We start from the raw sequence: 15,734 nt of genomic DNA on the forward strand, positions 1-15,734 counted from the left end.
GGAAATCGCTTGAATACCTGGACGTGTCAACTCACACCCCTCACAATACCTTTGGAAGTAATACCTTTAGCCATGCTGGTGATCAGATAAGGGAAGATCAAAATATATTTGAAAAAAGTTACTTTAAAGAATTATGAACAAATTAGATTTTCGAAAACAATTTTCACGGAACACTTATTTATGATTTCAACTTTGACTTTTCACCTAATTCCAATATCAACAGTTTAAAAACAACAGACCATGGTAATTTAAAAAAAGTAAGAATATTTTCCGTATCAAGTTAGTTAGTCGTATTAAACAACCGTACGATTGACAAGATATCGACACGCAATTACGACTACATCGGTTACTGTAGTTTTGTTTCTTTGTGGTTTATAGACATATCGTTTTTATTCATCGGGAAAGAAGACAAGATGTCGGATCTCGGAGAATTGATACTCTAAATTTAAAATCGATGGTGATCGCTTATCTAGCGGAATAAAACTTTAATATCTATGAATTTGAACATTTTTATACAGAATGAACATAATATCAATTTTTGATTTTTTTGCGAAGTTTCCCTTTAAGAAGTTTAAATATGAAATGATTTGGTCTTTTATATAAAGATAAGTCTTTGTTTTCCAGGCTTTTACTGGACCAAATGTGACAGGAACAAGAAATGTGGTAATGTTTTCCTGTACTGGTAAAATAAAACCCATACATTATATAAGGTAAAGATAAATTTCAATATGACAATAGACCATTTTCAAGTTATGTCTTTCGCCGTAAGAATTCTTCAGTTTTGCATGTCTCTGTGATTTCATTTACCTGATAGAGGGGATCACCTGTATCACTGCACTTTTTGTGTTCATATTTTTTTCAAACCTCTATCTGAAGTCAAAAAAATTATAGTTGATGATGGCTTCATACAATTTTTTTGTGTTATAAGTCCATAAAAAAGAATAAGTGTGTTTGCCCTAACCTTACCTACCCAGAAAAATAACTCCAAATCTTTTATTGTCCTGATGTGAAAAAAGTGGGGTTTTTTAATCAAAAAGGCATGAAGACTAGAAGAGAGTATCTAAAAATTCAATTTCTCTTTGCCAAAAAAATACAGATTCCTTTGGTATGTATAAAGGCAACAGTAGTATACCGCTGTTCAAAATCCATGGACAAAAAACAAAATCGGGGTAACAAACTAAAACTGAGGGAAACGCATTAAATATAAGAGGAGAACAACGACACAACATTAAAATGTAACACACACAGAAACGGACTAAGCATTAGACAAAATCCTATGAGAATAACAAATATAACATCAAAACCAAATACATGAAGTACCGTGACACGTCTTATAGTAATGTGAATTCACACTAAAAAATAAGAGAAAACAAACAACACAACGGAAACACAACGTTAAAATGTAACACACACAGAAACGAACTATTATAAGTTATATGGTTCGCTACTGACCCCCTACGGATCCATAGAGGGTTAGTAAAATCCATAGGGGGTGAGGCCTGAGGCTGAGTCCCCTATGAATTTTATTCACCCTCTATGGATCCGTAGGGGTCAGTAGTTAACCGTATAACGAATTCATCGGACGCTGGACTTTTTCTGCGGAGTTTTGTTGAAAAATAAACAATGAAACACAACAACATTAATAGATGACGTCGCCATTAACGCGTCATGAACCCCATATAAAACTTACTAACCCCATACGGTCTCATAGGGGGTCACCACGTGATGGCATTTAACCAATCACAACGTGATAATTCATCTGTGGTCCGATAAAATATAACAATGGCCATATTCCTGACTTGGTACAGGACATTTTTAAAGGAAAAAATGGTGGGTTGAACCTGGTTTAATTTGTGGCATGCCAAACCTCGCACTTTAATGTCAATGTTAAATATAACATTAGAATGACAACATAATATTACAGGACTACAATACAAATTATTTTATGTATACCTTTTGTTGAATGTTTCGTTATTTTATATTATAGTACTGATGCTGTGTTCCCAAATGGAATGAAGAATTGTTCAGAAGATGACAACATTGAGGATAACCATACAGAGCTAAATGATGGATACTCACAATCTAAATGGGTGGCTGAACAGCTGATCAGTCGAGCTGGACAGAAAGGGCTTCCAGTGGTTATTTATAGATTAGGTAATATCCAGATTTGTAATTGATTAAATATTATGTTAGATGGTTCTTGAAAATAGCAAAACCCCCTCTCCTTAAGGTAGGAAATTATTTTTTTTTGTTGTTATGGAATCTGAAAAAAGTAATGTACATTGAATCAATCCCATGTACAGGCAAATTAGGTGGAAGCCCCCGATTAAAAAATGTGAAAACTAATTTACAAACATTTAGTTAAACGTTTGATTGCCCAAAACGGATAATGAAAAGCAGACTTATGGAATTCAAACATAAATGTGTTCCAGAACAACTTGGTTTTATACCTGACATCTATAAAGCAGCCGAAAAATATAACATTAATTACAGATTATATTGTTAATTTTGCAAATACTGGTTCTTTCCCATCAAAAAAACTTTGGTCAGTTATTGTAAATCAGAATATAAATGCAAGGGAAGAAACATGGTGGTCTTACCGAATTTCATGCGATAATGACTTTTACATGTTTAGACATTCATTCTGCAATCAAACCGCATAAAGCATGGACAATTGCGAAACAGTTTCCCGAACTTCGTGTCTCCGCCAAGTATGTTATTGACTTATGTTCTATAGTACGTTATGAAGATGAACATTTACTTTGCGACAAATGTGGAAAGTTTTTCTTGAATATCGTTGAACACTTACTGGTATCCTGTGATTTTATACAAGACAAAAGAGATGATTTATGGCAAGACATTATTAACATTAATCCCATTCAGTTCAGTGTTTTTATGGACAGTCTTTCGGCACATGAATTCACAACAACAATTCTCTCTTGCAATGCGTCATATGAATTAGAAAATGATGAATTAACTTTTTTCTCTAAGACTTGTGTTTGTCACGTTGAAAAAATCTGCAGAGATTTCTACAATCGATAGAAGATGTGTTCGTTATCGATATTATAGACAGTGCTTTTTTTTTTTTTCTCATATTAACTTTAAACAGTGACTTTAATTCTTTGTTTTTTGTAATTTTCTGATTTATATATTTCATGTACACCAAATCTCTATAATAGAGGAAATAAAGTTGTATATATATATCAAGATCAATTTTCAATGTTTTATCTTCTGCTGTAGGTAACATGTCAGGTGACAGGAAGCAGGCATTCTGGAATCCTCAGGATTTTACTTTGTTAGTTCTTCAGGCCTGTGCCAAATATGGATATGCTCCAGATGTAGATTGGGACATGGAGATGACCCCTGTGGACTTTGCTGCTGAGTTCATTGTACGCTGTACTTATAACCTGTCTACCATTTTAGGGAAGACCTACCACATTATCAATGACCAACCTTTACATTCAAGGTAAATAAATCAAAGGATTTGTTTTTAGATCAATTTCTCTATTTGAGATAGAAATGTTCAAAAATACCTATTTTCTAGCCTTAAATGTTATCATACTTGAATTTATACTTTAGTGAGGGACATGCGCTTTATTTGACACTGTATGTGTTCATTTCATAAAAATGCTGATCTTTTATTGGCTGAAAGACCTTTATATCTTTTGAATCCTTCATATTCTTTCATTTTGTATGAAGCACTTTACCCATGCAAGTATGAAAGCAACCAAAGATTATTTGTTCATTTACTTCCTAAAAAGGATTATGACCTTACAAGTTTTAAAATAAAATATAAACTAGAAAAGTGTAGTCCATATTGATAAGGATTTTACTTTAAGGAGGTGGACCTAGGTTAAGGGAAATAACTCTTAAAATCATCAGTACGTTTGTGTCAACAATTTTCAAAAACATATTCTAAGCTTCTAGGTTACATAGATTATTTTTAATCTGTTTCAGGTAAATGCTTAAAAAACATTGATGAACTTGACTTTTACAAACGCTTAACTGATTTAAAGAGTTATCTCCCTGAACCAAGGTCTACCCCCTTAATTATCCTTGAAAGTCATTATTGAGAAAGGGTACAAGTATGTATGATTTGAAATGAAGTACAACCATTAAAATTTAGTTCTGGTTGATATTGCTTTATCAGCTTTTTTATGATCCTTGAAAATCAGTGCAATGTTGAAAAAGGGTATAATTATATATAAACGTAACTTGAAACAATTTTTGATGTTAAAGATTTAGGCCTGGAATTATTTATACGTTTATCATGTTTATATTATTCCATAGCAAATAGAGGGAAATCTACATTGCAATGGTTTCATCCAGAATATAGTCCTGTCTTTGTTCAAGCAAGTTATAAATCTAGAAAATAACTTTATTCTGGAAAAGTAATAATATTCCTTGTTCTAAGAGTTATAAATCTAACTTGAAAAAGTCTTAGTCCAAGCTGAAAAGGCCAATACCTGGTTTGGAATATTCCTTGTTTTAAGGGTTGTAAATCTAACTTGAAACAGTCTTAGTCCAAGCTGAAAAGGCCTAGGTCTGGTTTGGATCATTCCTTGTTTTAAGGGTTGTAAATCCAACTTGAAATAGTCTAAGTCTAAGCTGAAAATGACTAGGTCTAGTTTGGAATAGTTTATTCATGTACAACATATTTCATTGCAAAAAGGGGGAATCCATATTAGAATGCCTTATCAAAGAATAGTCCTATCTATGGTCATTAGTAGGATATAAATCTTAAAATAATTAATTTAATCAAGAATAGTCCATTTCTTGTTCAAAAGGAATATGCAAATATAACTTGGTTCAGTCTTTTCCACATATTTACTAGTCCATATGTTGAAAATAATTTTATTTAGTTTGGACATCCTAATTTTGGTATATTTAGGGTTTTTAAATCTGACATGCATGTATACATGCTTATGTATATTTGTATTCAAAATGAAATATGAAAACAGACATATTAACTTTTATTAAGCTTTGATACCATTCTCCAAAAGGAATGATTTTTTATGCCCCACCTACGATAGTAGAGGGGCATTATGTTTTCTGGTCTGTGCGTCCGTCCGTCCGTTCCTTTCGTTCGTTCGTCCGTTCGTCCGTTCGTCCCGCTTCAGGTTAAAGTTTTTGGTCGAGGTAGTTTTTGATGAAGTTGAAGTCCAATCGACTTCAAACTTGGTACACATGTTCCCTATGATATGATCTTTCTAATTTTAATGCCAAATTAGAGATTTTACCCCAATTTCACGGTCCACTGAACATAGAAAATGATAGTGCGAGTGGGGCATTCATGTACTTAGGACACATTCTTGTTTAAAAGAAATTTGGGCTATTTTTATAGTCCTTTTCCTTATCTAAAATGCATTTATTTTGGACGAGTACTTTTAAAAGTGTTATGCTTCATAAAATTTCACTGCAGATTTGAAAATATATTTTTCAGATGGGTGTTTGAATGGATGAATGCACATGGATATCCTTTAAAGATTGTACCTTTTAGTGTATGGAAAACTAGGTAAAATATTATATTTTCTTGAAAGATTGTTAGATGTCAAATACCCCAAAAGTGAATCTGCAGCTTTTAATGTGAATTTTCAATATTTCAGATTTTCTTTGTATGTCTATTTTTTACCAAAAATTATATTTGTACAATAAATTAACATCTTGGCTAAAAAAAATTACCCTGATATAAAACAAAAAAAAAGAAAGCAAAAACATTTTTATAATTTTTTATTTATTTTATATCTTGAAGTAGTCAGCACTTCTGTGTTGACTGGAGTTATCATTGATATGTTCATAATTATAAATTAACTGTTAACAAAACTTTTTAATTTTTGAAAAACTAAGGCTTTTCTACCTCAGGAATAGATTACCTTAGCTGTATTTGGCAAAACTTTTTGGAATTTTTGGTTCTCAATGCTCTTCAACTTCGTACTTTATTTGGCCTTTTATAACATTTTTGATTCAAGCGTCACTGATGAGTCTTTTTTAGACAAAACGCGCATCTGGCGTATGCATTAAATTTTATTCCTGGTATCTATGATGAGTTTATTGGTTTTATATTTCCTCAGATAGCTTTTTCTTATACTTTGCCAAAATGTAGATTTTACAATGCTTTTCAGAAAAATGTGATAAAGGTATGAGTCACTATGGTATTTTTCAAGCCACATTCGTGCAAAAATTGTAATATTTTTAGTATAGCTTCACTACACGAAAAGGCAGATTTACAACAATTTGGGCAATCATGTAAATGTTTGACAAATGTAACTACTTTTCTGCCAGATATATTTGCGGACCTACTAATGTATATGTAAATGCATTATTCCTTTGGCATTATTTAGGACGTTCTCAAAGATATGCTAAAGATAATTATTTTATTTCCATATCTTTATTCATATTCTAAAGATATGTAAAGATAGGCCTTATATTTGCATGCACTTTCCAGGATAGGAGATGTATGCAAAGTTTAAAATTTACATAAATGTTTTACAGAGGTGTGGGCAGTTTTGAGAGACCGCGGTTTATAAAACATTTACAACCAATGTAAATGCTGTCAAATGTTTATGTTATATTTGCAAACGTTTTTTGATATCGTTCATGCATGTAAAGAAATGTATTTTATTTACTAATACTTTCCAGTATTATAGTTATTTTGATAAATATCGATATTTGCAACATATCTTTACAGACGTATGCAAAGTTTTGAGAGACCGCGGTTTATAAAACATTTACAACCAATGTAAATGCTATCAACTGTTTGTGTTATATTTGAAAACGTTTGTCGATATCCTTTATGTATGTAAAGGAGTGCATTTTATTTACTTATACTTTCCATTATCATAAATATTTTGATAAATATCGATATTTGCAACATATCTTTACAGACGTATGCAAAGTTTTGAGAGACCGCGGTTTATAAAATATTTACAGCCAAAGTAAATGCTGTCAAATGTTTGTGTTATATTTGTAAACATTTGTCGATATAGTTTATGTATGTAAAGACATGTATTTTATTTACTAATACCTTCCACTATCATAGTTATTTTGATAAATATTAATATTTGCAACATATCTTTATAGACGTATGCAAAGTTTTGAGAGACCGCGGTTTATAAAACATTTACAACCAAAGTAAATGCTGACAAATATTTGCTTATTTTTGAAAACATTTGTCGGATGTATTTATGTACGTAAAGAAATGCATTTTATTTACTTCATAGTTAGTATATGAAACATTGATACTGTTAAGTTGTCTTCACACAGGTATAGCTTTGCGAGACTGCAGTTTATATCTCGCATGCACAACAAACGTAAAAGAAGAAAAAAAGAAAATAATTTACTCCCAAAAAATTAGATAAAAAGGGTCTAATATATATACAGAATAGAAAATAATCATGACAATGGGCATAAAATATAAAAAAAATAGAGAAATATGATCTAAATTATCATAGAATACAGATATGAAAGACCCCATCCAGACCCTAGTAAATGCTGTAAGATGTGTCGATTATTTCGCATTTACGGAAAAAATAAATATTTTTTTTAAATCTTATAGCCACATAATAAATGGGTAGATGGATTGATTTGTGTAAACGTCCAGTTGCAAATACTACATGAATCTCAGGTGTAGGGAGAAATGCACTATTATAATAACACTGTAATAAATTGTAAGCAGGTTTTCCTTTTGTACTTCAAAATATGAAAACAACGATGTCATTAAGAATGAACTCTAAACTAGAATAAATAAGATCAAATCGATAAACACGGTACGTTTTCTCAACCCAAGCTTAAGTCTACCAATCTTGATGTGGACTTGGAAAAAAGTTAGTTTAGCTTCTGCTTATTTGTGATCTTTTTTTCATTTTAAACAAGAGAATACAAAATAATTATTTCAATATAACTTGAGCCAAGGCGTGTGTTTCGCATGATCCTATAAATTGAAAATACACGAGTATGCACATACATGTATTTTATCAGAATGTTGTCAGAATGTTTATGTTTACAATTGAAAATGTCTAATAATACAATGAAGAAAGAGATGATGATGATGGGAGTTTTTAACGACCCCGACTGGCTATACTGCGAAGAAAGAGCATGAATTACATTATGTAACTATCCCTTAATAGGTGGTAAATGTGTCACTTGTATGTAAATGAAGGGATTTTCCTGACTGTGAAATGGTTCATCTTTTAACACTACAGGGTACTTTAAAAGGGAAACCGTATGTGTTAATTACCTAAATTGATCAAATACAATGTAACGCTAATTGTGTATAATTAAATCCAGACGTTGTAAACAGATTATACCAATTACGCAAGCCAAGAGTTGCCAGATAAAGACATCATTAAACATGCAGATTGTATTCGTGAAAACGTGTTAATAATTTGTAATAAAATATTGTATTATTGAAAAACGCAGATAATTTAAAAGTTTATATGCTTGAAAATTAAAAGAGAAATAAGGACAGTTACTGTAACATTGTATCTAAAAATATGTTTTTAATATTTTATACAGTAAAACTGTTTTTAAACAATTATCTTTTGTATATAAAAAAAAACATTCTCGTTTCCCCGCTTCTCATACATGTAGCAGATACAATAAATTCGATGCAAAGCAAGTAATTTAATTTTTGAATCAGGTAATCTCTGTATTTCGTGTTTTAACAAGAATAAAAATGACCGACATTAATGGAAAAAAAACTACATCAATTTCAATAACCTTCCTGCTCCTGTATCAGTTTTATTCTGAAGATATATATGGTAGTATTCAATCAATTCAAAATTTTAATAAAATATCTTGGTGCCCTTTGGTTTCCCAATCTTGACTTTATCCTATTTATAGGTATAATGATATAAAAAAAATCCCAGTACATGTATTTGTTCTAATCGAAGGCTCAAAATTTTTAAAATATTTCTTAGCAATAGCATTTCATTTCAAATCAAAATAATGTTGTTGCTGAATGATGTAAAGTTAATCGTCAATATTGAACTTTTAACCTCCATTTTCTCACCAGTTACAACATATCAAAATTTGAAAACCTTTGGATGAAAGGTTCATAAGTCATCGCACGGAAATAACTGGATCAGTCCGCCTGCTCGTCCGCAGTACAACAATAAATCAATAACGGGACTGGAAATCCGGTAATAAAAATAGCAAGTCATTAATAAATGTAAAATAAATTCGGTTTACTGTCACATTCTGACATCCTCATATTTATGTCGTATACTTGTAAACTGGTGTTTGTCTTTGAGTCGCTTTTTGTTTTTACTCAATGCAATAAGCAGTTAGTCGGCACTGATTTTGAAACTTGTCAGCAACAAGGCTGATATATACCTGATATATAAGTTTTATAAAAATCTGGCAAGAATTGTACACGTTAGAGAGCTAACAAGACCGGACGAAAGGACGGACGCCCGATATTTCAATGTCCACACCACGCGTCGCGCGAGGGACAAATCTTAAAATCATTTTGAATTTAGATTCATATTAATTTGCACTTTGGTCTTCGGAGATGGGTGTGTTTTTGGTGTTTTGAGTTAGATATGATATACAGGCCTGGTACAGCTGGTAAAAAACGCACCTTTTCACAAAGTGGGGAGACAAAACGACTCACATGCGATTAGCAAAGGTGCCTTTTTGTGGGGGGCATATTGGTCACATGGGCGTTGGGAAAAGCACGAGAGTATTCACAGTCTTATAAGGAGTTATTCTAACAAGTATACGAGTGTTTATGTAAATTAAAAGGGTTGCTATTTCTTTATTTGCAAATATGGAAATGTGGGATATACACAGCAACCGGCCAATTATTATAACGACAATCAAAACCAAAGACATATAGATAACACGTGACTAATGCAGAATGGACAAGTATTTTTCTACTGCTAATCTGTTACGGTAGTTTTAGTAAAGATTTGTTGGGTTCTCTTGAATATGAAAGTTTATAATTATAAAAAAAGAAGATGTGGTATGATTGCCAATGAGACAACTCTCCACAAAAGACCAAAATGACACAGAAATTAACAACTATAGGTCACCGTACGGCCTTCAACAATGAGCAAAGCCCATGCCGCATAGTCAGCTATAAAAGGCCTCGAAATAAGTATATTTAGTATAGCAAGTATTTAATCTATCAAATTATAACATCACATGTTCACAACAATAGTAAGATTTAAGCTATAACAGCAACATAGTTTATTCTCTTAGTACGTATTTGTTAGTCTTGAAAAAACTCAAACCATTATGACATAAGGAGATGTGATATGATTGCCAATTAAACAACTTTCCATCAAAGTCAAAATGACGTACATGTTAGTTTGCTATATTTGATATCTCCCAATTACCATCCACTATGAACTGCTTATACAAAAAGATATTTTGTCACCAAATGATTTATAATAATTTATAAAATAGAACATCATTATATATGCTAATATAAATTGTGTGCCCTTGGCTAAATACTGGGATCATATTGTTTTATCAGTGTCCTTTCGACAGTCCCGCACTTGGTATACTAGTATAGGATTATACGGCTGATTTCGTAGGATTATGTACAGTTTTTAAGCTTAAACTTTTAAATGATGTACCTGGTGTTAGTACATACACTAAGGATTCTCATCTTGTCAATGGTTTTTTTGTTTTTTTATGACATGTTGCTAAATTTGGCATTTTTAAATATATTACGCCGATATATTTTTTTTACCTATATTGAGGGTGCATATATATTCTCGGGATCATTTTTTTCTTTAATAATTTTTCACGAACGACAGAATGTTGAACTTGGTGTATTTGAGTGAAATTTTGCATACAGTTTCCAAGGTTTGTCCGACCATGGAAGTATATAATACTTCCACTTCCATGGTCCGACTAACTACGCACACAACCCACACGTTTACATCATACATGTACAAAGCATGCTATATTAAGATTGTGTATTGTATCAGGATGTTGATTTTCTTTTTAATTTCCACAAATAACAGAATGTTTAACCTTTCTTGACTGCTGCACCAAATGTGTTTTTCAGACACAACAATTCAAATTGCTCTGTATCGTCCTGTAAATGCATGAAATAGTTGCCACCGGACGTTGAGCAACCATCAATCAATCAATTCAAATTGTACCTCAATATCACTGTTTACCAAATTACTTTATTCTGTAACGTCACACGTTTTCTGTCAAATTCTAAGCGTATCGGTCAACTTTGAAGCAATGTATATAAAACACAAGGATGATGACATATGTAATTCTATATATATAAAAAAAAAATAAAAGGATGTGGTATGATTGCCAATGATACAACTCTGCAAGAGACAAAATGACACTGAAATTTACATATATAGGTCACTGTACTGCCTTCAACAATGAGCAAAGTCATACCGCATAGTCAGCTATAAAAGGCCCCGAAATGACATATGTAAAACAATTCAAACGAGAAAACCTAATTTATGTACAAAATAATGAACGAAAAACAAATATGTTACAAAGCAACAAACTAAATTACAGACTACTTGACTCGGGACAGGAACATACAGAATGTGGTCAGGTTAAACTCGTTTAAAGGCGCCAACCCTCCTTTCCCCTAACCTGGGACATAAACTGGACCTCTGTTGTGTTCCCTTATCGTTACACTAACGGTGCGAAGCTTAAGATGGAATGACGGACCAGTTTAACTTGGGACAGTGGTGTAACAGTACAACATGAGAATAAACTGTAGAAATCAGTTAAAAAAGGCTTAACTCATCAGATGGATGCAAATAGAATACATCTTACAAAAAGAGAGTGGACGTGGAAGGGTACTTATACATCCCAACAACCAAAAGACTTTAAGTACAGAGTACTCGCAGTTACTGACAGCTAGTTGAAAGCTAATAACAACTAATACAAAAAGCATGCACCTTAGAGGCATAATCCGGGATATTATGTTAGTTTTTAGTTTTCTCCATATATAAGAACAAAGCCATCTATTGAAAAATTTAAAAAAAAAAAGAAAAGTTAAAACAAAGCATTTTCCCTGTGTAAATTGTCGTCAAAATTGACGGTTTTCTAATCAAATTTACGAAAAAAACAGAAGTGGTGACCTCCATTTTTTTTTATTACATATTCCGATGTAACTCGATTCAAAGTACAAGTGTGCCAAAAATTTTAGAAATCGGGAGATATGCCATTCGGTGTCGTGTTATCTTGAAATATAAGTACACAGTTTTGGATTATGAAGAAAAAAAGAGGGGAACACGAATTAAACTGCATTGAAAATGAAAAAAAATCTGGAGCAAAATTAAACATGTATACAAATCTAGGTTAGAAAAAGACACTACTTTTAAAAAAGAAATAAAAAAAAATTAACATTAAGAGATACAATCATAATTAAAAACCAATTGTTCAGAGAACAATTGAAGGTCTTTCCACCAGTAAATATCTATTTTGATATTAAAATATTAAAAATCAGTCTAAAATGTCAGTTCCTATGGCTTTCTGATGGTTAGATATGAATTTTAAGCAAAGGTCATAATCTAGAACGTCAAATTAACCTATGACCTTGACCTCAATTTCAAGGTCACTAACTGAGCATCTCAAATCAAAAGACCCTAGGTCTCTAATATGAATGGTTAATAAGTTATATCACTTTACGCATAATTTTAGATATGATAGGGGCTAAAACTCCCATTTGTTGTCTACGCACCCTTTCAACCAAAGTTATTAAGTTACGACATGTCGCAACTAACAATTTTGTAAAAATAATTTGTCGATATCTTATAAGGTTTATGAAAATGAGTGAAAATAAGCCAAAATCAAAATTTAGAATATGACCTTGACCTTTGACCTTGACCTAATTTTCATTTTTTTGGACCAAGGATCTCAAATCAAAAGACCCTAGGTCTCTATCACTTATGGTTTTCCAGTTTAAAATACATTTTAAAATTTCAAATACAAAAGGGGAAATAACTCTCATATGGAGCGTTCATATCACTTCGGTCAAAATAGGACAAATCATGCGAAGGATATAACGAGCAATTTGGTAAAATAAATTTGTCATAATATTTTACGGTTGCGAAGGAGTTCCGCTAACAAGCAAAACAGTGTTTGGGGAGATAACTCCTACAAAGAAAAGTATTCGTTTACGCAGGGTAAATTTCAACAGCGCATAAACTGTTCGATATCATATACCAAATATCTAAGCGACATATTGCGAAACAAATGTTTATCGCAAGAACAAAATTAGGCGTAAGAAAAAAAAAATATAATCAGAAGAAAAACAATAGGTCTTTCCACAGAAAAGTGGAAAGACCTAATAATTTAGTGAAATAAAAAAAGACGTAGATAACTAGAATGGTATCTTCTATATATGAGGGTGTGGATGGAGTTTACAGAATAGAGAATAATGTGCTAAAAAAATAAAGAATAGAAAAGAAAAGGATAGGCCAAAAATTTAAGAATAGAGAATAGTGGGCTTCTACAATATAAAAAATAGAGAATAATGGGCAAAATTTATATAGAATAGAGAAAAAATGGCGTACTTAATAATATTAAGAATTGAAGAACATCCACCTCCCTCCTTTTCCAGACCCTCTTTTATCCTATGACTGTTAAAAGAAAGAAGCGCCGTAATTCATAGGAACAAATAGATTTGAAAAATATTATTTTTTCTCATAAAGTCTTTTGTATAGTTGGAAACATTGTCAACTAGGTATACTTATTATTACAAATGAAATTGATATCTATTCGTTATTTTACGAATCACAGAGTTCAGTTTACTAGTGCATTTTACGAATAAGGGACAAAAATTAAAAGGACAGGAAATCACATGACAAAAAAGTCACGATTTACAAAAAAGTTACGTACGTATTAAGTTTGATTATTATTATTTACAATGAACAAGATTTATATTTAGGTAGTTCATTTTATGACTTTCATATAACATAGTTCTAGTCTTAGGTTATTTTTTACTTTTGTGGACCATTTCGTTCATTGTATTCATCCGCTGGCGTTGTTGCATGTCTCCTCTCTACTCTGACGTCCTGGGTAGCATTTTTCATTTCTGTACTTTTGTCTTTGTGTTGAAAACGTTCACACTTAATTTTTTGTGTAAATGCTTAATGAAACTTGGTTGATAAAAACGAAGCACTCAGTCTGTCATAAATTAGTTTTGGCACAATCTTAGTGCTAAAGATTAATCTCATCTGCTAAGAGTGTATCTAGTAGCAATCTTAGAAGGATTGACAGCCTTTAAACTCATGTTGCGCTTGCAACCCTTAGAGTACTCTTTACCCTTCTCGGAACGATTGGTTAATTTTTATTTGCTCTACTTAAATCGTCTTTGAATTCTCATAGAATATGATATTTGTCAACATTCTTTTTTTACTGAAAACTTTACAGAAAATTGTAAGAGTGGTCAGGGCACCCATATCTTTATCTTAGTTAATGAAAATAGCAACTGCAGTTTTTTTCCCCAGCGCATAACTGTTGTCCTAACAAACTAAGAACCTAAGTTTACGAGACATAACACAGGAAAGCAGTATTTCACATACCCCCACCCCCCAAAAAAAACAATAAAAAAAATCACTGTTGCTAGTACCTGGACTATGACCTGCGACCCCCAATGCTAGTCTATACGGGTGCAGTACTAGTCCATAACTTATGTGTATTGATTAGTAGATACAATCATGAAATGAGTGTGCGTCTCTTGCCAAAAGCAATTCATTTTAACATTTCTTTTTACATTTGAGCCACCTGTGATTTTTTTTAAATTTTTGAAGCATTTTTTACAATGACTATTAATTTATAAACTAACCTCACATTTTGAATAGTAATTTGAATATATGGGCATTTGCATTGATAGATTCTGCCAGATTTGCACTTTGCATAATTAACTAATTACAAATTAATTTATTTAAAAAGGTCATGTTTGGTACCCAAAGAACTAAAACTTCAATAGATAAACCTTTAAATTGAAGTTCAACCTGCATAGGTATTACAACATCGTGAACGGAGGAGTATGTAAAATAAAAGTTTTTGTTAATTATTCTTTTGTTGGAAAATATTTCAACTTATTTTGAGTTTTAAACACTTATCAATGCGATTTAACAATAATGGTAGTTTATTTTTGTTGCCCCTCTTTCCTTATTTTCCGCCTGTGTGGAAAGCAAGTACAATGATACATGTAGTTATTTTAAGACTTTGCGTAAATATGTATAAGAAAGAAGTGCAAGATATTCCATTATTCAAACACGAATCATATACATTTCCGCTAAAACTATAAGTCTAGACTTCGTCTTGTTGTACAGGGTACAATTGCCTTATTTTTTAAAGATAGGTTTTCCATGACACGAGCCCCTATCAACATTAGTGTAATATGTATTTGTCGTTTACAAATCTTCTTGAATTATGTTAAAACTTTTTGAGACTTATATAACCTTCAATCTTGTTTCAATGTTATTTCAATTGAAATGTGTGCAAAGACTATGTTAAATGCAATTATTGCAACAACAAAAAACACAAAAAAAACCTTATTTGATCATGATAGAAAATATAAACAGCTGCGCCATGAGCGCATGATACGCCCGTCACTTTTTCAAAGAATAAAGTTCAATAACTTCTCAATGTCATATCAGAAAATCATGAAAAACTAAAGGGAGGTTATCTTAATAAATATAAACCAGTCACCAAAGATTTTTGATAACTGTTCAAAGCATTGTCCGAAAACTGGAAAGTCCTCCCTTTTTTATGAATAAAATGACGTA

General features: G+C 31.8%; 1 protein-coding gene across 1 annotated transcript in view; it reads left to right on the forward strand.

Annotated features, from left to right (window-relative positions):
* LOC143042341 (uncharacterized) overlaps positions 1-15,734 on the forward strand; it is a 69,023-nt gene that overhangs the window by 25,381 nt on the left and 27,908 nt on the right. Inside the window, exons 16-19 of the mRNA XM_076214620.1 lie at positions 625-710; positions 1,988-2,154; positions 3,241-3,466; positions 5,444-5,515. Coding sequence (XP_076070735.1) covers positions 625-710; positions 1,988-2,154; positions 3,241-3,466; positions 5,444-5,515 — 551 coding nt within the window. The remainder of the gene's footprint in view (positions 1-624; positions 711-1,987; positions 2,155-3,240; positions 3,467-5,443; positions 5,516-15,734) is intronic.

This window comes from Mytilus galloprovincialis, chromosome 8 (assembly GCF_965363235.1).
Source record: "Mytilus galloprovincialis chromosome 8, xbMytGall1.hap1.1, whole genome shotgun sequence".
NCBI lineage: Eukaryota > Metazoa > Mollusca > Bivalvia > Mytilida > Mytilidae > Mytilus > Mytilus galloprovincialis.